Source organism: Rattus rattus, chromosome 2 (assembly GCF_011064425.1).
Source record: "Rattus rattus isolate New Zealand chromosome 2, Rrattus_CSIRO_v1, whole genome shotgun sequence".
In the NCBI taxonomy this organism is placed as follows: Eukaryota; Metazoa; Chordata; class Mammalia; order Rodentia; family Muridae; genus Rattus; species Rattus rattus.
Window position 1 is genome coordinate 79,761,035 of NC_046155.1, and position 27,763 is coordinate 79,788,797.

At 43.3% G+C, this 27,763-nt stretch overlaps 1 protein-coding gene across 1 annotated transcript; it reads left to right on the forward strand.

Moving 5' to 3' along the window:
• On the forward strand, nt 1-27,194 carry Ears2 (glutamyl-tRNA synthetase 2, mitochondrial). The gene is made up of 9 exons (XM_032892736.1): nt 1-209; nt 4,248-4,403; nt 10,580-10,769; nt 16,613-17,085; nt 18,546-18,654; nt 21,023-21,176; nt 21,258-21,388; nt 26,170-26,305; nt 26,856-27,194. The coding sequence occupies exons 1-9, from the start codon at nt 71-73 to the stop codon at nt 26,952-26,954; spliced, it is 1,587 nt and encodes a 528-aa protein (XP_032748627.1). The 5' UTR covers nt 1-70; the 3' UTR covers nt 26,955-27,194.
• The last annotated feature ends 569 nt before the right edge of the window (nt 27,195-27,763 follow it).

The following is a 27,763-nucleotide window of genomic DNA, read 5'->3' on the forward strand; positions in this document are numbered from 1 at the left end:
TGGAATGAGTTTTTTCCCCGCCGCGCGGAAGTGACGCGCGAAGAAGCCCACGTGTGTGTTTCTATTCCACATGGCGGCGCTCCGCAAGAGCCTTCTGCTGGCCGGGCCTCACGTGGGGGCCCTCGGGCACCGCGTGGGTCGGCGCGAGGCCAGTCTGGGCCCAGATCCCGGGGTCACGGTGCGAGTGCGCTTCGCTCCCAGCCCCACAGGTAATCCTGACGGACGTGACGCCGCGCGCCGCAGCCCACCTTCCCGTCCCCGCCCCCGAAAGTTCCAGAAACAGTCCCTTCCCGGGTTGTCTATGCGACCCCATTTTACAGAGACGGAAATGGAGGACTAGGATTTGAAGTGGTTGAGGTTGCTAGAAGTTTCTTTGCTGTACTGTCTCCGTTCTTAATGCACTCAGTGTGCAGTACGTGTAGACTATATCCCAAGGCCTGTGCGCTCTAATGCAGTGGTCGTTGAAAAGTTAGGGTCCCTGCTTTGAAGAAACCAACATTCTAGTGATCAGGACAGTTATAAAAGTAATCCTAGAGTCATATGTGTCATTTTGGAAATGAAGCGGATTAGGGCGCCCTAGAAGGTATTGCTAAAGAGGTAACATTTGAGTTGAGAACCAAGTGTCAAGAAGACCCTCTTGAAGCCTAAGAGGAAATGGCATGGGTTTCAAGCCAAAAGAAAACAGATCCAGTGTATATATTGTTAGAAATTCTGTTATCTCCTTCCCTTCTTTTCACAAGTTCCCAACCTTTAGTTCAAGCCACCTTCTGCCCTGTTTACAGTGAGCAACCTTTTTCATTCTAGGCCCAAGGTCAGCAGGAAAAGATTTTTGTGTCTCAGCTGCCCAGGAAAAACGCATCACTTCTGGGCAGGCAATATAGATTGTGGGAACTTCAACCATATGTAGGTTCATAATTGTGATTCTGTATTTAAGACTAATATAGGGGCTGGAGAGATGGCTCAGTGGTTACGAGCACTGATTGCTCTTCCAGAGGTCTGGAGTTCAAGTCCCAGCAACCACTTGGTGGCTCACAACCATCTGTAATGGGATCTGATGCCCTGTTTTGGCATGCCTAAAGCCAGCTACAGTGTACTCACCTACATAAAATAAATAAGTCTTTTTTAAAAAGGCTAGTATAAATACAACTACTAGGGGGAAAATAACAACAACAAAAAAAAAGCCATGAGAACAAAATCACCTCTCTTTTTCTTAGTCTCAGTGACATAAAATGGCTTATCAAGTGGTTGCAAGTATCTAAACCTTGACCCTCAGTTCTTGTGTTTACCTATGGCAAACATGTACTGGGATGCTCACCTTATTTGAATAAGCACTTAGGTAGGGATCCAAGGCCTGCATCTATATTTTTGTCTTTGCCAATCCCTAGATGTGTTGCTTTGGCAAAATTATTTGCTTTGTTTACGTCCCAATTTTGTGATTTGTCAAGGAGAGCTAATAATAGTACCTGTCTGGTGGTTTTGAGCCAAGGCAGCAGAGTCACTTAGCAAGATCTGCCAGGTGGTAGCCCTTACTACAATTACCGTCTTCATTTCTTTGCTGACTGGCAGGAAAAGCCCAAATGGGAAACAGTTGACAAGCAGTATAGATCACTGTGAGAGCTAAAATTAATTGAAGGTTTGCACGTTTGGATTTTTACTCTGTTTTTAATTTGGAAAGAGTTTCCTGTATCACCCTGATTGGCATGGAACTCACTATGAAGACCATGCTGGCATTGACCTTGCAGCAATCTTGTCTCTGCTGCCCAGGTTTTGGCATTACAGGTGTGAGTCTCAGACCTGGCTTGAGGGTCTACTTTGGTCAACATTTAGGTATCCCAGCAACCTCATTATTAAGAAGGATCTAGGTGTTTTTGCTTTGTTGAAATGGGGCCTTACTGTAATCCTGGCTGGCCTGGAACTTTCTGTGTTGACCAGGCTGTTGCCACAAACTCACACAGATCTTTTTGCCTCTGCTTCTAGAGTGGTGAAATTAAAGGTTCAATACACCAAGTCCAGCCTGATTTTCAACTTTTTTTTTTTTAAGATTTATTTATTTTATTTATGTGAGTATACTGTAGCTGTCTTCAGACACACCAGAGGAGAGCATCAGATCCCATTATAGATGGTTATGAGCCACCATGTGGTTGCTAGGAATTGAACTCAGGACTTTTAGAGGAACCAGTCAGTGCTTTTAACTGCTAAGCCATCTCTCCAGTCCCCTGATTTTCATTTTTAAGTCCACTAACAGATCAGTAAATTGAAATTTGTGAAAGCTAAATGAATTCCCAAAGGTTAGCAACTTCTTAACAATGGGCACAGTTCTTTTTAATTTCATGTATGGTGGTTGTGTGTGTTTTGTGGTTGTGAGAAAGTCACTGAACCTGGTGCTCAACTGATTGACTGAAGACAGTGAGCTACAGGGTTCTGCCTGTCAAGTTGTCATGCTTGGACAGCAAAGCTGGAGCCATTTACCCTGTCCTTGGATATGGAATTCGAATCCAGCTGTGAATAATGTGAGAGGTGTTATTTTGTTTTCTGGTATCTTCTGTCTTGAATTTCCTAAGACTCAGTTCCACTGAGAACCACTCGTTTTGTGGGTCTGAAATAATTTGCTGAAGGTCTCACATAGAATTAGTGTTGAGCCAGGTCAGCCTGGTACCCAAGAAACCATTTCCTGTCCCGAGCTGCTTTGGGTACTTGGAAATGCAGGTGAGGTTTTTATCAATGTAACTGGCCTGATTATGGAGATCCAGGGCCCTGGGCTGGACGAAAGAAAGGAAAGGAAAGGGGGGAGTGACAGGCCTGGGAAGATCTGAAACTCTTAGTCAGTAGTAATACTTTTGGAGCTTACACTCCAGTGAAGGGAAATACCAGGAAATCAAATGTTGCTTTTCATTATGAGTTCTTATAACTAGCACTTATGGTAAAAAAATCTCAATTAGAAAAAATTTAAATTGCATGATGTAGCTAGGTATCATATGTAGAGTATATATGCAAAATGTGATTTTGACAGGATTTAATTGTGTTATTAATGTGATGTATTCCCTCCTAGAATGCATCATTAAATTTATGTAACTTAAATGCTTGTGTGATCTGGACTCTGTGAATAATTTTCAAACATAAAATGCTGTTCCTCCTTCTGGTGAAAATTAGCCTTGAGGCAAATGTCAGAAATCAAAGGATTAAGGTATTCAGGAAGCATTGGGGCTCTTTTTATGTGATGACAAGCTCCTAGATCTGACACCTGGGTATTCTTTCATTCCCAATGTGAAGGACTATGGCGTCAGCTAACCTGTCCTTTTTATTTTGTTGTTGTTAAGATTTCTTTATTTATTTTGCCAGGCCTAGTGTTCTACACCTTTAATTCCAGCACTCAGGAAGCAGAAGCAAGCAGATCTAAGTTCAAGGCCAGCCTGATCTACAGAGCAAGTTTCAGGACAGCCAGGGCTACACAGAAAAACCCTGTCTCAAAAAAGAAAAAAAAAAGATTTATTTATTTTGAACCAGGTGATGGTGGTAGTACATCCTTTTAATCCCAGAAGTAGGGAATTTCAAATACTAGGGAGGCAGAAGCAGGCAGATATCTGTGAGTTTGAGGCCAGTCTGGTCTGTAGAGTACAGTGAGTTCTAGGACATGTCCAGGCTACATAGAGAAACCACATCTTAAAAAACAAAACAACAACAAAAACAGATTTTTTTAAAAAAATTTATGGGGTTGGGGATTTAGCTCAGTGGTAGAGCACCTGCCTAGGAAGCGCAAGGCCCTGGGTTCGGTCCCCAGCTCCGAAAAAAAGAACCCCCCAAAAAAAAAATTTATATGTATGAGTAATTTGTTTATGTACACCATATATATGTGTGATACCTGCTGAGGTCAAAAGATGGTGTTACATCCTCTGGAACCATATGGATGCTGGGTACTGAACCTGGTCTTCTGGAAGAAGAACTATCCTTGTTTTTTTTTTTTTCTTTTTCTTTTTTTTTTTTTTTCGAAGCTGGGGACCGAACCCAGGGCCTTGCGCTTGCTAGGCAAGCACTCTACCACTGAGCTAAATCCCCAACCCAAGAACTATCCTTGTAACCATTGGTCCATCTCTCCATACTCCTGTGTCCTTTTCAGCGTCCAGAGATATAGGACAGTCACAGCCATTTCTTGGTCTTAAAACTGTGTTGGGACATTCTTATTTGCACTTCAGCTGAGGCCTATGATCTAGTCTTTTCCTTGTCCAATCTGACCTGTTCTCTTCTACCAGGCTTCTTACACCTGGGTGGCCTCCGTACTGCCCTCTACAACTACATCTTTGCCAAGAAGCACCAAGGGAGCTTCATCCTGAGGCTGGAGGACACTGATCAGAGCCGCCTGGTACCGGGGGCAGCAGAAAACATTGAGGACATGCTGGAGTGGGCAGGTGAGGCTGGCATGGGAAGAGTCTCTGGGGAGAAACAGGAAGCAGAAAAGAAGGCTGTGGGTCTTCTCTGAAGGTTCAAGGTGGAAAACGAGAATTCCTGGAAAAATAGATGCTTTTACACAGTCTGGGATGGCAGGTGCTCCCTATAAAACACCAAGGCTCCTTAAAGCTCTAAGGCTGTTGCAAGATTCCTGTTCTTGTCTTACTTAAATCCATTCCTTACATAGACCAGGCAGGAAACAGGTTCATTGGAAATGAGTGACTAGGCCAGCTCCTGTCCCCATGAGAATATGACCTCATAAGTCCAGCTTTATAGTTCCAAAAACCAGAAAGCTGAAGTGTTTGTTTGTTTGTTTGTTTATTGAGATAGGGTCTATCAATGTTCTGGCTGTCCTGGAACTCACTATATATACCAGGCTGGTCTCTAATTCACAGAGATTCTCTGTCTCTTGAGTGCTGGGGTTAAAGCCTGAATACCCAGCTGAACTCTCTCTTTTTTAAAACATACCTTCTTTGTCTTCTCCCTAACTCTTTTTTCATCTATTTTTTTTGTTTTTTGTTTGTATGTGTGTTCTTGTGTTGAGGTATGAGGACCACATTCAGGAGTGGTTCTCTCCTTCTACAAGGTGGGTTCTAGGCATTAAACTCTGACCATAGGATTTGCAGCAAGAGTTTGCCCCCCTGAACCACCTTGATGGCTGATTTTTAAAATACTGTTATGGTCCAGAAGTCCAAAACAACCCAAGCAGGCACAAGAGTCCAGCAGAGTAAGATCTTTATTTGAATTAGGCAGCAAAAACTGACCAGTCGAGACAACAGCACAGACATGGGAGTCAACTGCATGTTCGAATGTCCATCTCAGTGAAGATTGAAGTAGATGACAAAATGTATTGTACTCAGGGTAATGCTGATGTTAAACTGCACCCCGGAACCAGAATGTTACAGTTTTAAAGCCCCAAAACCACAAACATCTGTGCCATGTTATAGTCATAGTTTTTCATTAGTCATAATCATTTGTTCTTTTGTGATTAAGAACAATCATGATATTTTGGACAGCAAGAGAAGAATAAGGAAACTTGAACTTAATTTTACCTTCAAATTGATCAAAATGGAGTCTGAAAACAAAATGGTGGTACTTCGCATAAGTCTCATTTGTTTGATCCCAACATACTGCCCATTGTTAAACCCAGGCTTATATTTATTTTATTTTAAAATCAAATAGTTGTGAGCCAAACAAAATCTCAGTGCAGTCTCAGGAGTTGATCTTCTTGTGTGTGTTAATCCTGAGTATGACTAGGAGTCTCCTGGATCATCCCAAACTCCTATGGGATCCTCCTAAAGACAGGCATAAGAGAAAGTCAGTCCCCTAAGGAAAAATACCAAGACTTTTTGAAGACATTTATTCCCATTTCAGGTAATGCTTCACTAGGCTCTAAGTTGCTAAGTAGCAGAAACCCATTTATTTCTAGCTTTTATTAGAGAAATTTTAGTATATATGTATTTAGCTGAGGTTCATTAACTAAAGGAATTTATTTATTCAGTAAAATCACTTTGATCTAGCTGCTTGCCTCAGCCTTAAAAATGCGAGGACTGCATTATACAATTGGATTGGGTTAGCCCTACACATGCCCAGAATAATTTTAAACAGGACTTGGACTCCAACTCAGGCCTGTGCATATTAAGCGAGTGAGTGCTCCACTGAGCTGTATCCAGCCCTGTAATTCATTCTTAACCTAATGTTAAGTTGTGATATGAATTATAGAGAAAGGGCTGGGGAGATGGTTTGTTGGGGAAAGTGCTTGTTGTGCAGATGTGAGGACTTGAGATCAGATCCCCCGGGGCTTCACTGACCTGGGGTTCTAGCCAGTAAGCCAAGGTTCTCCAGGGTCAATGAGAAGATGGGCAGGAAAAGATGTCTGAGCGGTTAAGAGCAGTTACTATTCTGGGTTCCAACACCCTCTTCCAGCCTCTATGGGTACTATATGAACATGATGTACACACGTACATGCAGGCAAAGCATTCATACACAAAGGAATAGATTGTTTTAAATCTTAAAAAAAAAAAAAAAAAAAAGGTGTGAAACCCTTGAGGAAGACACCCAATATGGAACACTGGCTTGACACATGCATGTGTGCCTGCAAAGTTACAGAGAAAGAGTAACAGGTTGGAAAGCTGAGAAAATGGTGCTCTTTTTGAGGTCATTTCTCTGGGCACAGAGTCTTGAATGAGGTAAGCAGGTAAGATGCAAAAGTTCTGTGGAAGAGAAGTAGTGCTAGGTGAGGAATGACAAGAGCTGTGGTCTAGGAGTCACTCCACAAACCACACGAATACCCATCTCAATCAGACAGGGATGGCTTATTGAACACAGTCAATAAGTACTGATCAGACTAGGGACATAATATCTTTACTATGACAACAGACATCTTTCTCTGTCAGCTTATAACAGAAAAAAAACAACAACAAAAAATGTCATGAGATCATATGCAGGTACAGGAAATGCTGCCCAGTATTTACTTAAACCATTTTAGGCATAGCAGTTCATATTAACCTTTGATTTGATGAATCCTACATAAAGTTGTGTGGAATTTATTAAGATTAGCAAACCTCATACAGAACATAATAGGGTATGTGGTCAGCATGTCCTTGCTCTGAACCAAATCATTTCTGAGTCAGTGACAAGCAGGCATATTAAAGCAATGATACGAAATAGCTGACAGGCACGGAACAAAATGGCCACAGGTATGTTGAACAGGTCATACCTTAACAACAAGGCCCAGAGACTGCAAGAAAGCAAAATGACAAAATGGGAGGGCAGCAAATTCACTCAATAAAATGAGGTCCAGCTGAGAACTTCAACTTGATGGGGCCTAGTTGTACCAGGTACCATGTGAGGCTCATGCAGAGCTGAGCAAGGCTGCTGGTCCTGCCCTCCTTGAGCACCCACTGCCACACTGGTGTATAAACAGGGCCTGCAGCACCTGGTCATGGTATAATATTACGGTAATAGAAAAGTTACTAAGATGCTGTCTGTTGCTGACACAGATGACCCTGATTAAGCTAAATGAGCCACAAAATAAAACTAAGTCCTAAATCTGGAAAAAATACTAATGGAGATGAGGACTTGTTAGTAGGAATAGGAGGGAGATAAGAAAGAGTAGAGGGAAATATAATAAAAATATATACATATGTGAAAATGTCTCAAGAATGAAATTTAAAAAAAGATGGAGATCTTTAAAAAAAATTCCTGGGGTTGGGGATTTAGCTCAGTGGTAGAGCGCTTGCCTAGCAAGTGCAAGACCCTGGGTTCGGTCCTCAGCTCCGAAAAAAAAAAAAAAAATTCCTAAATTTACCCCTTTCAACCTTGCTCTTTTTTCACTCTCCTTTTCTTTCTTTTGTTTTTGGGTTTTGTTTTGTTTCCTTTCCTTTTTTTGTGTGGAGACAATGCCTCATGTCTGCCTCAAATTCACTGTGTATCCAAGGGTGGCCTTGAACTCCTGGTTCTCAAGAATGCTGGAGCTATAGGCATACACACCATGCTTGTCCTTTTCTGTGAGCATGCAAGGGTTTTTGAGAAGTAGAGTAACAGCTACGTGCAGCAGGAAAAGGTTCTGAAATAGGTTGTCCAGTCTTTCTTTAATAGAGAATGACTTAGTAGGGTTAATACTGTTGTAAACACTGAGGAAGGAAGTGGAACTTGGAGTGGAAGGGGCTAATTTGGCTTATACTTCTCCAGGGAAGTCAGGACAGGAACTCAAAGCAGGAGCTGATGCAGAGGGCATGGAGGGATGTTGCTTACTTGCTTACTTTTCATCACTTGCTCAGCCTGCTTTCTTCTAGAATTAGGACTACTTGTTTGTGACCCCACTTACCTGGACTGGACTCTCAAACATCAGTCACTAAGAAAATGCCCTATACTCTTGCCTATAGCCTGATCCTATGAAGACATTTTCTCTATTGAGGTTCCCCTTTCTGTCCGATGACTCCAGTTTGTGTCAAGTTGGCATAAAACTAGCTAGTACAGAGTATCTTTTAGTCTTTGAGAATTCCATAAATGTAAACAATGCATTTTGATCATAAGTATCCCCAACTCCCCTTCTCACTCCCTTAGGAATCCCCAGCTCCTTCCTCCTCCCCACATCCCCAGGTACCCTCAACACATCCCACTTTCTCTTTCACATCCTCTCCTTTAAATCAATAACCCAGAGAGTCCAAGTGGTACTATCTGTTGGGAGTTAACTTGATCTTCTGCAGGTAGTCATGCTGCATGAGTTTATGAATGCAGTAGCCATATCATGTACCAAAGATGCATTTCACAGCACTCTCCTCATCTTCTGGTTCTTGTATTCATTTTCTCTTCTGAAATGTTCTTTGGGCCTTGAGGTGGATAAAAATGTTCCATTTAGAGCTAAGCACACAGTAGACACTCATTTTCAGCACTCTGAGCAGTGATATGTTGTTGATTATGTGCTGACCACTGCAAAGAGATACCTCTCTGACAAGGTTGAGGGGATAACATAAATATTTAGAAGGCAGTTTGACAAGTTGTCATTTAGCAAAATAATAGGAGTAGGTTCTTCTGTAGAGTCTCTGACCTCCTGAGCCATGGGCTTTTGGCCAAGTTTACAGCACCAGGTCTGAATTCCTTCCTGTAGAGCATGCTTCAAATCCAACCCAAAAGCAGTTGTATTACTTCTGTAACCTTCATGCTTCCTGCATCACTGGGGCACATCTTGCCTGTAGGCCAGTACTATAGTGTGAAGGCTTGGTTCAGGGGTGCCATTGATGTGTTTGCTTTCCCAATGGCCTGCCCTACACCTTCCTCACTACAAAGTCTACTTAGGAAGAAAGACAGTTTCAGGTTAGTTTCTGCTTGGTATCTGAATGTCCTGCAGCAAAAAATACGTTGTGTTTTCAGCAGTAGGACTTACTATCTAGTTCTGGTGAGGTTATGAGTGTGGGAGTATGGGTGTGTTTTAGGTTTGTTTGTTTAATGTGTGTATAACTTAAGTATACCACAGGTGTACAGGAGCCTGTGCAGGCCAGAAGAGGGTATTGGATCCCCTGGAACTAGAGTTACAGACGGTTGTGAGCTTCTGTGTAGGAGCTGGAAACCAAACCTGTGTTCTCTGCAAGAGCAGTAAATATTCCTAACTACCAAGCCATCTCCTTGAGCTCCGTATGTGCATGTGGTTTCCGTTCTTTTTGTTTTGCTATATAGCACAGTCTAGTCTTGAACTTAAGGCAGTCTTCTTAGTTCGGCTTCCCATGTAATGCTATTACCAATATGAAATACCATGTCAACTATTTCATTTTCCCTTCTTTTTTATCAAATGAAGAAATGGAGGCACTGTGAGGCAGATAGCTAAGTTATGTCAGCAGTAATTATAGCCAGAATGTATTGTGCACATAGCAAGTGCCTAAGGACCTCAGCACTCTGCCTTGATTCCCCAGAAAGAATCTGATGTGTTCATGCATGTGTGAGTTATAAAACATGTATGCTATGTTGTAAAACTGTGATATTACCAGTATAAGTGGCATAGAAGCCACTCTTATGCAACATTCAGTGTGTCACTGCTTTTGAAACTTGATAAGTATTTTACTAAAATACCTCATGAGTCCCTGGTATTACTGTAGGACTTGGAAAGGTTTTATTTGTTTGCTTTTTGGTCTTAGAACCTTTGAGACTAGGAAGGACCTAGCCAAGCCTAGCTGCTATGGCCATGGCTTGTGTTTGCCTTAGTGGATCTCTTCATACAGACAAATATAAATTCCCTTTACTTTTGGCTTTTTCCTTTTTTTTTTTTTTTTTTTGTCTTTTGCTTACTACCCTGCACTCCCCCCCCCCAAAAAAAAGTTTAAAAATCTATTCTTAAAATAAAAGGTTCAATGTATAGCTGGGGGTGGTGATGGTGTACACCTCTAATACCGGCATGTAGGAGGCAGAGGCAAGCAGATCTCTGAGTGTGAGGCCAGCCTGGTTTCCAGATTGAGTTCCAAGGCAGTCAGGACTGCACAGAGTAACCCTTTATCAGAAAAAAAAAATCAAGCAAAATAAAAGGTTTGGTATATATGTAAAGTATCTAGATGAATAGCTGAAGAAAAAAAGGAGCATTGTGTGCATTTCTGTGTACATTACTGTGTACCTCTGTGATGACAGTTTTCCAACTGTGCTCCAGGCATCCCACCTGATGAAAGTCCCCGCCGGGGTGGTCCTGCAGGGCCCTACTATCAGTCACAGCGGCTAGCTCTGTATGCCCAGGCCACAGAAGCATTGCTGAAATCTGGAGCTGCCTATCCCTGTTTCTGTTCACCACAGCGGCTGGAGCTCCTGAAGAAGGAAGCACTGAGGAGCCGTCAGACACCTCGGTGAGAACCCCAGCTCACTTTGGTTGCCTCCCCAAGTTGGTGTTTGTTGCTTCTCCGTTTATGCAGGTCAGGTATCTGTGCAGTGCTTAGCAGGGTTCTTTGGCTCTGAGTATCTTTCAAAGTTGCAGTTGGGCTGAAGTCAAGCCTCAGTTCTCAGGAGTTTTTCCTGAGGCAGATTCCCGTCTGTCTTCTCCCCACAGGCTGTGGGCATGCCAAGGGTCTTCCTGGTTGTCCTGGTTGTCTGTTCCTTGTCACGTGGGTTTTCTTTAACCAGCTAAAGGTTAGAATACACACGAGGTCTGGTTTTTTCTCTTTTTTTCTTTCTTTTCCCAGAGCTGAGGACTGAGCTGAGGGGCCTTGTGCTTGCTAGGCAAGTGCTCTACAAGTGAGCTAAATCCCCAACCTTTGATTTTTTTCTTTTTGGTAATGCCTGAGGTTGAACAAATAGCCTGGTGCATGCTAGGCAAGGATTCCTCTAACTCTACTGTGTCTCCAAACCACACCGGCCTCTCCATAGGACAGGCCACACCTGGCAATTGAATATACCTAACTGTGGAGGTGACATCTTACCACTTGCGATCTGTTCCTTAAAAAGAAGTCAGTGTGAGTTCAATTCGTACTTTGAGGGAGGACATTGTAGAGCATAACTGCCAAGAGGTTGGATGACAGCCATTGGGTCTGTAGGAGAAGCTTCTGGCTAAACTGCACCTCAGGCAATATTATCTGTAATATTAATAACTATGTAATTTGTACAAAAACTTTGGGCTGGAGAAAGTGCTCAGTAATTAAGAATACTTACTGGGCTGTGTATGGTGGTGCACACCTTTAATCATGGTGCGCAGAGGCAGAGGCAGAGGCAGAGGCAAAAAGATCTCTGAGTTTTAAGCTAGCCAGTTATACATAATGAGTTCCAGGACAAGCTGGGCTTTGTAAAGAGAGCCTTTCTATTTTCTTTTTTTTTTTTTTTTTTTTTTTTTCCGGAGCTGGGGACCAACCCAGGGCCTTGCGCTTTGCTAGGCAAGTGCTCTACCGTGAGCTAAATCCCCAACCCCGAGAGAGCCTTTCTAAAAAACAAAACAAAACGCTTACTGACCTAGTAGAGGATCCAAGTTCAGTTCCTAGTAGCCACATGGAACAGTTCAGAACCACCTGTAACTGCAATTCCAGAGGAATCTGATTCTTCTGGCCTCTATAAGCACCTGTACTCACATACACACATACCCACACACATGTACTCAACATGAAAAGTAATAAAAATTGCTGAGTGTGGTGGCAAATGCCTTTTGTCCTGGCACTCAGAATTCAGAGGTCAGTAGGTATCTGTGAGTTCAAGGCTAGTCTGATCTACAAAGCAAGTTTCAGGCCAGTAATGGCTATACATAGTGTGATCCTGTCTCAAACAACAATAGCAACAACAACAACAACAAATTATGTCTAATATTTACATTTCTTTTTACATTTTTAAACTTACTTTGTGAGGGGCAGCACATGTCCTAGCGTGTATGTGTCAAAGGACAGCTTTCATGAGTTGGCATTCTCCCTCCACCATGTGGGGATTTAACTCAGATTATTAGTCTTGGCAGGAGGCACCCTCACCTACTGAGCTAACATATTTAATACTTAAACTACTGAAAAATGCATAGAAACATGTCTCCTCACTCTCCCTTTGACCACTCATTTCCTCTCTCGAGAGGTAGTTGGTGCTAGGTAATATATTCAGTGCCTGTGCTGACAAAGGGGGATTACTGTTACCTTTTCCAGTCAAGGGAGTGGGCAATATGCTACACACCTCCTGTCTTGGGGGGAGTTTCCATATCGGCCCATAATTTTTTCTTCTATCCTGTAATATTGTGTTTATGGTATAGCCCATAATCCTAGCATTCAGGAGGCAGAGACAGGACAATCAGGAGTTCAGGGTCATCCTCAGTTACCTTGAGACTTTGAAGCCTTTCTGGGCTTTGTGAGACCTTTAAAAAACAATAGAAAATTGTATATGGAAATACTATGAATTACTTCCTCTGTCCCTATTAATGAATCTTTATGTCTTTTATACTTTGTCTTAAAGGGGGGAGTTGTGATGAGTGTGGCAGTTTAAATGGGAATGGTGCCCAGGAGCCCATGTGTTTGAATACTTAGTTCCCAGTTGGTAGGAGTGCTCATAGGAAGTGTGACCTTGTTGGAGCAGGTGTGTCACTAGGATGGTGGTCTTTGAGGTTTCAAAAGCTCCAGCTGTTCCCACTGTGCTCCCTCTGCCTCCTGCTTGCCAATCAAAATACAAACCCTCAGCTATTCCTGCTGCCGTGCCTTTGCCCCACCATCATGGGTTCTAACTCTCTGAAAGCATAGGCCCAATTTAATGCTTTCTTCTTAAGTTGCCTTGGTCATGTTGTTTTGACACAGCAGTAGAAAAGTAGCTAATATAATAAGGGAACATTGAAGTACATCATGTTTATCTGTGACGTGTGTATGAGATAGTGTGGTAGTTTATTTGTTGTGATAAAATACTCTGACAAAAGAAACTTACAAAAGGAAGGGTTTCTTCTGGCTCACAGTTTAAGTCCCTCATGGCAACGAAGTCAAGAAAAGGGACTTGAAGCATCTGCTTACATTATGTCCACAGTCAGGATGAAGAAAATGATGACTGCTAATGTTCAGCTCCCTTTCCTCATTCTATACAGTCCAAGACCCCAACCAAGGAATGGTGTAGGTGTACATTTTTGGGCTACTTTATTGGATTCTTATATCTACCAACTTTCCAACCCTTATTCCATCCTAGTCCCTTCCAAGCCCCAACACTATGTAGAAGACAGGTAAACATAGGGGACATAGACCTCTTTAGACTACTTCCTGCTGACTAGGAGTCAAGTTCCCCAGGGCAAGTCCAATCTTCATTGTCAGAATCTCTCCAGCCAGCAATCCAGTAATAGCACACAAAGCAGCAGGAACCAGGATCAGTAGCCACAGGCCCTCTTGGAACGATCCCATATATACCCTCTCCAGAGTTCCAAAGGCAAACTATCTGCAGCCTTTCCTAGAGTACAAGACAATCATAGCAGCGCTGGACAATCTGAAGACGCCCCTTATCCCAGACCCGAGAATAAAACAAAAACATACTCAACATAACTGGGTTTTTAAGGAAACCAAATTCTCACTAGAGAATGGTGCAGATGGGTTTTCCTGTATCAATTCATTTAATCAATATAATCCCTCATATCTAAATAATTCTCTGTAGGTGTACATAGACTTGCCTTTTAGGTATTTTCAGATACCGTCAAATTGACATCAATATTACCCATCATAGATTTCTTCCATAATTGAAACTTCATTACAGGGACTATATATAGCACTGAAGCTGGGTGTGGTAGTACACTCCTATAATCAGGCACTTGGAGAGATAGGGGAAGGGGGAACAGGTGTTCAAGGATGTCCTCAATATGTAGTAAATGTGAAACCAGCCTGTATGTGTGACCAGCCTGTCTCCCATGTACCTCTACACACACACACACACACACACACACACACACACACACACACACACACACACACACAAGAAGCACAACATATTGCCTTGATAGATCCCATACAGCAGTGACCTTTTCTAGTTTACACTGTCATCAGTAATAGCATCATAACATTGAAGCTCTACTTTCAGTACTGCTGGACAAAGGCTAGTTGTTTACAGCCATCCACTGCTTTAAACCTTTGAAACAGAAATCTCACTGTAGCTCAGCCTGGCCTCCAATTTGAAATCTTGTTTCCATCTCCCAGGTGTTAATAGGTATCACTATACTCCATTTATACAAAGAATTGCTTTTAGTTATGACCATATGATATTACGGGATCTATGAGACTGAAGAGTTAGCTGTATCAAAAACTTAGTTTACTGCCCAGCATGGTGGCACACGCCTTTAGTCCCAGCACTCAGGAAGCAGAGGCAGGCAGATCTGAGTTTGAGACCAACTTAGTCTACGAAGCCAGTTCAAGGAAGGCCGGGGCTACACAGAGGAAACCCTGTCTCAGGAAGAAAAAGAAAAAAGGAACTGACTTTGCAAGTTTTACATTTGTGTTCTTAGGATACTTTTGGATATATATTTAAAAAGTTAAAATTGACAGGCAGAGGCGAATGAGTTGGCTCAGCAAAGGAGGTTGCTTACTAGAGCCTAGAGACCTGTGTTCCAGCTGCAGGACCCATGTGCAAAATGGAAGGAGAGAACTGACTCCATAATGCTGCCCTCTGACTTGCACACATGCACAATGGCATATGCACATCATGTGCACACAATAATATTACATTTTAAAAACCTTTTCTTGTTTGTTTCTTTGCTTTTTATTTTTATTTTTTTGTTTTTCAAGACATGTTTCTCCTATGTACCTCTGACTATCGTGGAACTAGCTTTGTAGAGCAGGCTATCCTTGAATTCAGAGAGCCACCAGCCTCTGCCTCTTGAGTGCTGGCATTAAAGGCCACCACATTTGGCTAAAGCTTTTTTTTAGGTGGCAAACTAGGGAACTGGAGAGTTAGTTGACTTAGGAGTTAGGAACTCACACTGCTTTTGCACAGGACCAGAGTTTAGTCCTCACCCACAGTAGGCAGCTCACAACTCCAGTAACTACAGCTCCAGGGGCATCCTTTGGCTCTGACCTCCCCAGGCACTGTGCATTTACATGTATACATATGCATATCATTTTTAATAAAAATTTTTGAAGAAGTGATCAACCAAAGAAGGAAAGAAGTAAGAGATAAAATAAGTTAAAAAGTGAAAACAGGGCTGGAGAGATGTCTCAGAGGTTAAGAGCACTGGCTGTTCTTCAAGAGGCCCTGAGTTCAATTCCTACCAACTACATGGTGTCTCATAAACCATTTATAATGAGATCTGGCTCCCTCTTCTTGCTGTGCAGACAGAACATTGTATACATAATAATAAATAGATCTTTTAAAAATGGTGAAAACAACAGTTTTCAATATTTTCTCTAGTGTATGGGTTATCTGGGCTTATGGTTACCCTATAGATTCTGGCTTGGCACATCTTAAGTTTCGGTCTGAATTTCTTAGGAGTTCCCAAGTGAAGCTGGTCCTGGAGGGCCTACACACCCACATTGAGTAGGGAGGACATGAACCACACAAACCTTATCTTAGAATCTTATGGAAATCTGGAGGTAGATGACTCCAGGTTAGGAGGAGCAATCTTGAGATGTCAGGACTCTGTGATGACCTCTCTGACTATTACCCTGCCTGCTGACAGCCTTGCCTTTTCTCCCTTGATTGTGTGTGGAGTAACAGTTTCAACATGGCTTCTCAGATAGTGGCATCCAGAGTGCTCCTGGAAAGTATAAAATGGAGGGTTTTTCCCCTTACAGGTATGCCTTAACCTCATTGGAAAGAAATATCTTTCCCAGAACCTTAGCCTTTTCTTATCCGCCAAGTGTCATTTACATTCTTACCTGGACTGATCACTGGTACCAAGTCACAAGATTGCAAGATTGTCTGTACTCATTGAAATTCTGCTCTTAGTCTAAGCATTTCCAGTGTCTTCCTTAACAAGGGAAAAGGAACAGTGATTAATAAGTCAACACACTGTGTTATCCCACACAACTTTATTTTTAAACCTATTCTAGACAGAAGAAGCATCTTTAAGAGGCTAATGAGTTGCCCAGGGCAAAAGCTATCAGAAACCAAAGATAAGGATTGGGGTTATAGTTCAGTTAGTAGAGTGCTTACTAGCATTCCCAGGGCCTTGAATAAAATCTCTAGCACTGCAAGTAAAAACCAGAACCTGAGGAACAAGTGAGACTCTGTCCACTTATGGTTCTCTTAGCTACTCTGCTGTTCTATCTCCCAACAGGTATGACAATCGATGCCGGAACCTGAGCCAGGCACAGGTGGCCCAGAAGCTGGCCACAGACCCCAAGCCTGCTATCCGCTTTCGCCTAGAGGAAGCAGTACCAGCCTTCCAAGACCTGGTATATGGCTGGACTCAGCACGAAGTGGCCAGTGTGGAGGGGGACCCAGTTATCCTGAAAAGTGATGGCTTTCCTACCTACCACCTAGCCTGTGTGGTAGATGACCACCACATGAGCATCAGCCATGTACTTCGGGGCTCTGAGTGGCTGGTCTCTACATCCAAGCACTTGCTCCTCTACCAGGCCCTGGGTTGGCAGCCACCTCAATTTGCTCATCTGCCCCTGCTCCTCAACAGGGATGGTAGCAAGCTGTCTAAGAGGCAAGGGGACATTTTCCTGGAACATTTCGCTGCCACCGGTTTTCTTCCAGAAGCCTTGCTTGACATCATCACCAACTGTGGCTCGGGGTTTGCAGGTACATATGCAGCAGAGTGGTCATGGTGGCCGAGCTGGAGCTTTGACACAGGCAGACCTGCTTGTCAAAGCATTGCTACCTATCAGTCACATGATCCTGGACAAGTTCATTATTCTAGTCAGTAGTATTTATTGAGCTAGACAACTGGGTTCCCTTACTTGGTTTTTCCCACACTGCTTTAGAGTGGGGCTCACAGTAGGCACTGTCCCATGCCTTCAGAGACCAGAGTCCATATGATAGCTAAGGGTATGCCATGTAGGATTACTTAGGAGCCAGTGAGCTTGTAAATATAAGGAACCAGCCCACTGTCTGGCCACATCAAAGGCACAAAAGCCATAGACCTCATGATTATTGTAATTATATAGTATGTGCTCTAACGGTATTACTGATGTTAACTGTGAACCCAGGTTATTCAGGTCTAGAACACAAACTGAAGAACCAAGTACCAAATAGGATGACTTTCTGTGGCAAGAATTTCTGAAACCCTGGCAATAAGTTGATAATCCTAGTTTCTAAGGTGATCTGAGGTTCAAGAAGTTTGAGTAACTTGCCAGAGTCACATCCTTAGTAAAGGATATAGTTCTTGAGACCTGTGGCTGACCACGGTGCCACCTGACTGCACCAAAGAGAACTGCTGCTCATAAAGAAGTTACTTCTAGGGGTTGGAGAGATGGCCCATCTGTTAAAGCTCTTGCTAGTTTTGCTGAGTTCTGTTCCCAGCACTAACATCAGATGGCTCACAGAGTCCTGTAACTCCAGTGTCAAGCAAGATCCAACATACTTTTCTGGACTCTATGCACTTGGACACACACACTTAAACACACACACACACACACACACACACACACACACACACACACCCTGTTCTGGACTCCATGCCTTTGGACACATACACTTAAACATACACACACACACACACACACACACACACACACAAAGGGGGAAAAGAAGCAGCATTCAGTCTGAGTGTGGTGTTACACACTTGGAATCCCAACACTAGAGAAGCTAAAGCAAGAGGATTAAGAGGATTGCTAGTTCAAGGTCAGTCTGGACTATGTAAATACCAAAGTCCTATCTCAAATGAAACAGAAATTCAGCAGCTTCTATCATTGAGGTTCCACTGTGGCATTAAGGAGGAAGTATGTAGGGTACACTGATGTCAGACCCTACTCAAAGCCAAGCATATCAGAAGCTCTGAAGTAACCAGACAGTGGGGGTGCACTGCTCTTGTGGCTTTGGACCAAATGTGGTGGGGAGCCTACTGCTTACTCACTTGCTCTCCTTTGTGTGTGAAGGCAGAGAAATGTAGCCAATACTTATATCCCAGCAATTTGGAAAACAGAGGCAGAAGGATCAAAATCTGTAGACCAGCCTGGGCAATGCAGAAAGAAAGATAATAGGAAGAACAGAAATAAGTAGATAAGGGAGGGGCTGAGCAGCAAAGTGGGCCTGACTTGCAGAGAACCAAATGGGCAGGACCCTGCCGGAGCTGATTACACAGTTTGACCTGACTCGGATCACCTGCCACTCAGCCCTGCTGGACCTAGAGAAGCTCCCAGAATTCAACAGGTAAGTGAGCGAGCCAAGCACTATGGTGCATACCTGTAATCCTAGCACTTGGAAAGTCGAAACAGGAGAATTGTAAACTCTAGGCCAGCTTGGGTTAGATAGTGCCTCAAACTCACTATTAAGCCAGTTAACCTTGAATCTTGATCCTTCTGCCTCCACTTCCCAATTGCTCAAATTACAGGAATGTGCCAACACTGATGCCATTGCAGTTGTTTTAAGGATATGACTTTATCAGTTGTGTAACTTTGTTATATGTTACCCATATGGGTCCAAGACAGAATTTAAATGACTAGCAGATTTACACAGTGAGCAGTGAGATATCCCTTGCATGGGGCCTGCAAGAGTGAATGCAATCTAGCATGTCAGATACAGTATAGCTACCTTTTTTATTTCACAAAAGTACTATTTCAGGAGGAAATGGAGTCAGATTAGAGAGGTACTTTATGATACCTCCCTGCAATCCAGGAGTCAGCAAAAAAAGAGTCTAGTCAAGGTAAATTCTCCCCAGATGTTTCTGTCCTCAAGCCACATTCATGCTGACTTCAGAGATAGAGTAAATGTATTAGTAGGTATATTAGTGTCCCTGCAGCAGCAGTATATAATACTGGTAGTGTATGAACGTAGCAATAGTGACTGGTTCATTTAGCACGACTGTGTCACAGGGTTGGACTTATAGTGTATTAATTCAGCATGGCCAGGAGTGTCTCCTAGATTTTGTTGTTGTTGTTGTTGTTGTTACTTGTTTTTTCTGCTTCTTACTGCCTGGCCTTGCTGCTCAGGAGATTGTACAGTTTCTGTATCCATATGTTTTCTATAATATTCAAATTATTTTTCCAACTAAATTACACATGCTTATAATTCCAGCACTCAAGGGACTGTGGGAAGATAGTGAGTTCTAGGCCAGCCTAATTATATAGAATCTGTCTCAAAAACTAAAAACAAAATGAAAGGTTTTAGATTGTCTTTTGACAGTCTACATTTCAGAGAGCTTCCGATAGTGAATTGCCTTCCATCCTGTGACATGCAAAGAGCCTCAGACTCCTGTAGATCTGCAGCCATTGAATGGGTGGCTTCCAGGCCCTGGCATCAATACTTCAAATATAGTCTCATGGTCACTCTTCACTATCATTCTGCCAGAGGCCTCTTACCCCACTCTGTCTGAGGCTCCTTAGCTTTCCAGTGGTCGTGTGGGTTGTTACAAACACCTGGCAGGTGGGCTTTGGACTCCAGACTATCCAGTCCCAAGCCTATAACCTGTCTACCATTTTATTATTACCTCTCTTTCCTCTGTTACACAGACAAGGGCTATAGGACTTAGAGTGGTCCCTGGTTCTGCATTACCATGTCTCTCCTTGGCCCTTCCAGTCCTGTCAGGAAGAGGCAAAGGACAGCCTGGGGACTGAAGATAACAAGGCTCAATATGAGGGTTGGACTTTTGGAGGCTTTGCTATACAGAGGAAAGTCAGAGAGTTAGGATTCCAAAAAAGATAATTTGAATTGACAGGAAAGCCCCAGCTTTGAAACCGAGTGCTTCATTGAAGCAGTTCCTGTTCCAAATCGTAAGAATACATTTTTTGACCTCTCCTTTCATATCAGTGTTTCATAATCCAAATGAGGTCAGAAAGCACATTCCTGGATTCTTCTGTGTAAACTCAGGTGCCTGTGGAGGTCAGGTGATAGTGGGGGAAGGGAGAGTCGGCAAGACACCAAGGAGGAAAGGGACAGGGCAGCTGGAGGACTGTGGAATCTGAGCCAGCAACATGGATCCAGCCTGCTCCAGCCAGTTAAAGCTGTGGTCAGGGTGCCATGCACCCAGAGCTGCTCATTCCACAGGAAGAGTCAGAATGTTCATTACTGTGATTTCCTAGTTTAAAATGGCTTCTTGGCTGGGTGTAGCTCAGTTCAAGAATGCTTACTTAGTATGCACGAGGTCCTGGGTTTTGTCTTTAACACCTCAAAAGTAACAGGGAAAAGTCAGTTACTATTTTTAAAACACTGAAAATGCCTGGTATGGTGTCATACACCTTTAATTCTAGCACTTGGAGTGTTGGGGCAGGTGGATCTCTGATTTTGAGAACAGCTGGGTCTATATGGTGAGATGAAGGCCAGCTAAGGATATATAGGGAGACCTTGTCTCAGAAAAATAAAAAATAAAACACTGAAAACAAAACATGTCTGCCTAGACTCATGCTGGCTGGGACCTCCATCACATCCTGTTGCTTTTATACATATAAAGGAAATTATGGTTTTACCTATGGGTTTTATAGATGTGACATTCTTCAAATCCCTGTGCTGCCCTGAGGGGAGAGGTTTGGCATAGTCCTGGGGTATCAGTACCAGGGTATCCATACCCTTTCTTCACCCTCAGGCTGCACCTCCGCCGGCTGGTGAGCAGTGAGACCCAGAGGCCCCATTTGGTGGAGAAGTTGCAGGGCCTGGTGAAGGAGGCATTTGGGAGCAAACTGCAAGACAGGGATGTTCTGGACCCAGCATATATGGAGAGGATCCTCCTGCTGCGACAGGTGTGGGTTTAGGGCCTCCTTAACCCCTTCCAGGGTTTCCCAGGCTCTCACAGTGCATGTGGTGACTGCCTCTCTACCCAGGGTCACATCAGCCGTCTGCAGGATCTGGTCTCCCCAGTGTACTCCTACTTATGGACCCGCCCTGCTGTCCATCGAGCAGAGCTGGGCGCCAGCTCGGAAAAGTTGGATGTGATTGCCAAACACTTGCTGGGGTAAGTGCTCACATACCTGGTTAAGGGTTGGACGCACCCTTCTCATTCTTTGCCCTGGCTTCTGTCCACCAGACATTGGCTCTTGCTCCCCATCACAAAACTGTGACAAGCTAAAAAAAAAAATGCTCTTTCCCTGGCTTCTCAGTTAAGGACAGCAACTCTTAAGGCCCAGGTGACTCTGCTCCCTGAGCTTCCTTTCTTCAGCTGTGTGTAAGGAAGAGAGGACCTGGCTTACTGTAGCAGTATCAGAATTTTTGTTTAATTTTTTTTTTAAAAGATTTTATTTATTTTATGTATATGAGCACACTGTCGCTGTCTTCAGACACACCAGGAGAGGGCATCAGATCCCATTACAGATGGCTGTGAGCCACCATGTGGTTGCTGGGATTTGAACTCAGGACCTCTGGAAGAGCAGTCAGTGCTCTAACCACTGAGCCATCTCTCCAGCCCCTTTGTTTAATTTTTTAAAATATTTGTTTAGTTTTAATTTATGTGTATGAGTGTTTTGCTTGCATGTATGCCAGTGTATGCCATATGTATACGTCTATTGTATTGTTAATATGCTGAAACTTTTTAAACTTTGGCTTTAACCTGGGTTTTAGAAGTCAGGCTTTGGAAGCAGGAAAGTTATGGCCTGGTGCAGTCTTCCATCTACCTAGTTCTTCTCATAATTTAATTCTTACTTTCTACTTTTTTGCCCAAATGATAATATTACAGTGATAATGTCTGTGTGTTTTTAGATGATTTTTCCACTTTTTGTCTTTTTCTTTTAAGAGATAATTGCTGAACTGGGCAGTGGAGGTTTAGACATTTAATTCTAGCACTCAGGATACAGTGGTCTTTGGATTTTTATAAGTTTAAGGCCAACCTAGTCTACACTATGAGTTCTAGGACAGCCAGGGCTACACAGACATCCCACCCCTCCCCTTCCCCCCAAAAGGACATAGGTTCTATATGCTGCTTAGGCTAGTCCCAAAGTAAACTCAAATAAGTTTCTTCCTTCATCCTTTTGAGAAGCTAACACTGTAAGCATGGACTATTACACCCAACAGTATAACTCGAGTTGTCTATTCCTTGAAAGTCTCCTTATTCCTTTCATGGCTAACTTTACTGTAACACCACTCCAAACAATTTATCTATTTATGTACATTAGCGTTGCTTCCTTATTTCCATATTTTGCTTTTAAAAGTGACTGCACTGAATAAACTTGCATGGATATATGACTAAGCATGTTTGCAAGTCCATCCCTCAATCAGAATCCAAGAGCTAATATTGTCAGTAATTTGGGACATTCCATAGTAGGGTCTTTAATTCTTTTTTGTTTGCTTGTTGTTTGAGACAGGGTCTCTGTTTAAAAATAAAAAAATTGGTGGTCCGGTTCCCGCACGTACCATGATGGTCGCACTCTCGCTAGTTCCAGCTCCAGCAGGCCACTGGAACTATCTCTAGTTTATCTCAGCAGCTCCATGCTGCCCCCAAGTACTCTCTGACCTAGGCAACCATCTCTCTATCCATCTAGTTTCCAGAGCAGGTTGTTACCACACCAGGCTTACACATCTCAATACCATGGCAGGCCATGTACTCTCTTGAACTCAATTAAGTCGACACATGAGAGAACACACCACACAATATCCTCTGATCCAATTGATAAGATATAATTTGCCCATCTAGACAGCACAAAATCCTGTACACACCCATCCCTTAAAAATAGTCGTAACAGCCTGTGACTATGCACAGAGAAGAATCTTAACATCTACTGCCATGTTTTCTCAGTTCCTCCCTCTTCCAGCTTCCTCTTCCTCCCTAAAACTTTTCTCCCACCCTTCTTGTCCAGTGACAGGCCTCATTCTATCCTGTACCTTTCTTCACCTGCATAATGGCATCAACCTACAGGTTTCACTCTATAGCCTTGACTGTTATAGAACTCACTGGATAGACCGTGCTGGCCTCAGACTCACAGACATCTACCATCTATGTGCTGGGATTAAGATGTGCTACCATATCCAGGTTTTTGTTTTTTGTTTTTGTTTTTTTTTAATGCTTGTAAATATATACACATGATGTAGTACCCATGGAGGCTAGAAAAAATTGAGCCACCCAGCTTCCTCTGAAAGAGCAATATATGCTCTTCACTGCTGAACCATCTCTCCAACTATTAATTCCAATTCACCAAGACCATGTCTTAACTTCTCCTCTTCATTTTGGGTTAGATTTCAGAGGCTGGGACTCCCACTCAAGTCAGGAAAGCTGACACCCAAATGCCTAGGAGCCACCAGACCACTAGAAGTCCCTTTTGTCCCATAGCCAAGTTCTCAGCCAGCTCTGGCATGTCCTGGGCTGCCATTAGCAGCTGCCTAGGGCCTGTCCTGATCCTTGGCAGTTTCCTTCTCTGAACACAGTGACATTAGAGAGTGACCGTCCATATTCCTCCTATATTGCATTTTGTATTTTTAGTATTTTATCTCCTTGATTTTATAAATAGCAGTGATCCTAGTTAATGATTGGCTTTGTCCAGGAGAGCTTCTATAATAAGAATACCACAGACTTCTGTAAAAAACAGTTTCGAAGCTGGGGTCTACAGACAAGTGCCAGCTGAGTCTGGCAGGCGATGGCAGACTTCTGGGCTTTGTCCTCACGTACTCAGCTGCTGAAGTCTGGCAGTTGTTAAAGAAAGCTGTGCATACTAAAAGACTGTTTTCTTCATAAGACTGCCACTCAACCCACTCAGGAGCAGGGTTCTTCTACTGAAACATTGTTATACCACCTCTGTCCTGTTATTTTAAAAGTGGTGGGGTTTTAGTTTGTGTGTGTATGTGTGTGTGTGCGCGCGTGTGCATGCATATAGATGTCAAAAGAGACTATAGACTCCTTGGAACTGAAGTTCTAGGCAGTTATAAGCCACCCAACATAGGTGCTGAGAGCTAAACTTGGATACTCTAGAAGCAGTAAGTGATCATAACTGCTAAGCCATCTCTCCAGTCTCTGGGATATACTCTTAAGGGGCCTGGGAAGCTGCAATAGAATGTACCCACCCACCACCTCACTCAGAGGTAGGGTGTATAGCAGGACTTCCTAGTACTTACCAGTGGTTAAATACTGATACAGAAACTTATTAATGTTTATTAAAGCTTAGGCAGATGGCTGGGCAGATTCTTAGCCAGCTCATCTGAGTTATCCCTACTATTCTAGCCCATGTCCCACCGCCATGTGGCTAGTTCTTTACTTCCCTCTCATCCTGAGTATGTCTGTTCCTCTCCATGTCCTGCTGGCAAATCTCCCACTTCCTCAACTTCTCATTTCTTCTCCCAGAGACCCTCTCTCTGCCCAGAAGTTCCACCTTTCACTTCCTGCCCAGCTATTGGCCAGCAGTCTTTATTAAAACCAATAAGCAAGTAAGGAAGGTGGGAAGGTGTTTATAAAATATGAGGCTTATGGTGGACCACAGGAATAACAACACCAAGATCTGCCAGGACTCAGCTCTTTGCAGGTTTGACAATCAACAATTGAATGTACAGACAACCTTTACACAATGTACAAAAGGCACCCCAAACAGTGGTGAATGGTTTACAAGTCCAGCTCTCACTAGTTGGGAACCACTCAGAACTCAGAATGTGCTTTTGGCAAAGGGTATTAGCTTGGCTTTTGGGAATATGAGGGTGATTGCTGGCCTGTGGAGTTTGGAGTCTTTGTATTTCTTTTGTTTGTTTGTTTTTTGAGCCAAGATTTCTCTGTGTAGCCCTCGCTGTTATCCCTACTATTCTAGCTCATGTCCTGCCGCTGAACTCACTTTGTAGACCATGCTGGCCTTGAACTCACAGAGATCCTCCAACCTCTGCCTCCTGAGTGCATGTGCCATCACGCCTGGTGACCCTTCGTGTGTCTGTTTGTGAGGAGTCTCTACCTAGCGTGTTTCTAGTGGAGCTGGTGTTTCCTGGTGTCTGCTTTCCATTTCCCTGTGCTACCGTCTCTTTGACATATCTTGAAGCTGCTTCAAGTAACTCCTCAGGGATTACCCATTTTTGCATTCTGTATTCTAAGTTTTCACTTTAAGTTCTCCTCCAATGTCTGCCAGCTATTGGGTGTAGTAAATGCTAGCTAAGTTTAAGCTTTTATTGAAACATAATATACAATATTTTTGAGTGTTTACTGTGAGTTTAGGGTTTTACTTAGTGCTGGTCATATTTTAGCTCTCTGTCACCTCCCTATGCAGTATAGGTGCTATTATTGTCCCTATGTTATTGAGTGAGTTATAGGGACTACATGGCAGTTAGTAAATTCTCTTATTATAGTTCTTATTTTTATTTTTGACATTTATTTACTTTGTTGCATGGAGAGGGCACATGCCATGGCACATGAGTGTAAAAGTCAGGATAAACTTGGGAGAAGTTAGTTCTCCTTCCACAATGTGGGACCTGGGGATTGAGCTCAATTCAACCAGGATTGGTGGCTGCCTTTTTGGTGTCCTTTGAGTGACCTATATCTTACTACTTGCCTGGGCCACCTGTTTATGTAGTTCCATCACTGATGCATGCATGTGATAGATTGGTGTAAAGCTCCTCCCCTCAGTAAACTGTTAGTGCTGTAGGTGATTAACAATCTTCTGAAGCTTCCTCTCCCACCAGGATCAACATTCCACCTACTCTACCCCCACAGCTGCCTGCCGAGGCACTCACTCTGTAGACCAGGCTAACCTCAGAATTAGATTCTCCTGCCTCTGCCTCCTGAGGTCTGGGATTAAAGATTTGTACCTTCATGCCTGGCTCAGACTGGCTCTCTTTTAGGCTTTTAGAAAGACCTGGTTTAAGCCTAACTCAGGATGCGGTGAACAGAGAACTGAAGAAGCTGTCAGAAGGCCTGGAAGGCACCAAGCATAGCAGCGTGATGAAGCTCCTCCGGATGGCCCTCAGTGGACAGCTGGTGAGCTGGGACATGGGCTGAATTGTTGCCTGCAGCCCCTCATTGACCCTTCCAGCAAGTGTTCCACAGGCTGGCAGTAAGGCCACTCCAGGGAGTAATAAGCTGATGAAACACTATTATTCCCTCATTCGCCCACTGAGCATCTTACTTGCACAGGCACTGTGATGCTTACAGTAGACATGGTAAGAAAAAAAACACGTGGTCCCTGCCTCGATGGACATCACTGAAAACGATAATGGCAGGAAAACAGGCCCATGGGAGCCAGCTGTGTGGAGAAAAATGTAGACCAGTAAGGTTGGGTTGTAGTTTAGTGCTGAAGCAAATGCCTAGCATTCATGAGCTCTAGGATTGATCCCCAGCACTGCACAAATAAATCAAAAACAAAAATGACCCTAGTTAAAGAAAATACAATAAAGACAGGCTTTCTCTGTCCCTGTGTTGCAGGCTTTGGGTTGGGACTAGCCAGTGGGTATCTTCTACAGATGGAGGGATGGAAACTAGACATGAATCCCTTTGAAGCAAAAAGACTTTTTTTTTTCTCTTTTCTTAGCAAGGACCCCCTGTGGCTGAGATGATGGTGTCCTTGGGCCCAAAGGAAGTACGGGAACGAATCCAGAAGGTGCTTTCTAGCCAGGGAAAAGATGCATAGGACGATGGAGGTGACCCTGAGAGCCTCTACACATGGAAACTGAATTCTAAGGAGAGCAGGGCCTGGGGCCTACTAGGACCCTTTCAGAATGAACAGCAGTAGAAACAGGCTCTCTGACTACTCTCAGCTGGCCTCCGGGGAGCCTGGCTTGTTTCACCTTGTTAACTCTGGGAAGGATGAACTTGAACCCCTGTTGTGATTCTTTTCTATTTTTTTTTAAAGATTTTATTTTTAAATGTATATGGGTGTTTTGCCTCCATGTATGCCTGTGTAACACATAGGCACACACATGTAACACATGCATACATGCGGAACCTGCAAAGGCAAAAGGGGAGCATTGGATCACCTAGAACTAGAACTACCATTTGGGTACTTGGAATTAAACCCGGTTGGTTTTCACACCACATTCTACAGCACATGTTAGGAGCTGGTTTATAGAAAAGATCAACATTCCAAAACAGTACAGAGAGCTGAGGTCTTGGTTCACTAGGCTGCATAACAATATACCACAGAATATGGTGGCTTAAACTAAAAAGATTGTTTTGCTTAGTGTCCTAGACGGAAGTCCAAGGTAAGTGTCATAGGGTCAGTTTCCTGTGGGAACCTCTCCCAGCTTGCAGACAGCCACCTTCCACCTTCTTGCAGTGTCTTCCTCTGTGCACACTTGTCCCTGGTTCCTTTCAGAGTATCCTTGTCTTTTTCAAGGGCACCAGTCTGTCTAAATGCTACTCACCCTAATAGCCTCTTAGCATAAATAACACCCCTATATATCATCCAAATGCCCCCACATTGTATGATACTGGGGTTTA

Excerpts from the sequence above, each read along its gene's own strand:
- Ears2 (XM_032892736.1), top strand. The coding sequence starts at position 71 with ATGGCGGCGCTCCGCAAGAGCCTTCTGCTGGCCGGGCCTCACGTGGGG. Across the intron at positions 210-4,247 it reads CTTCGCTCCCAGCCCCACAG|GCTTCTTACACCTGGGTGGC; the intron begins GTAATCCTGACG and ends CTCTTCTACCAG. Across the intron at positions 4,404-10,579 it reads GGACATGCTGGAGTGGGCAG|GCATCCCACCTGATGAAAGT; the intron begins GTGAGGCTGGCA and ends ACTGTGCTCCAG.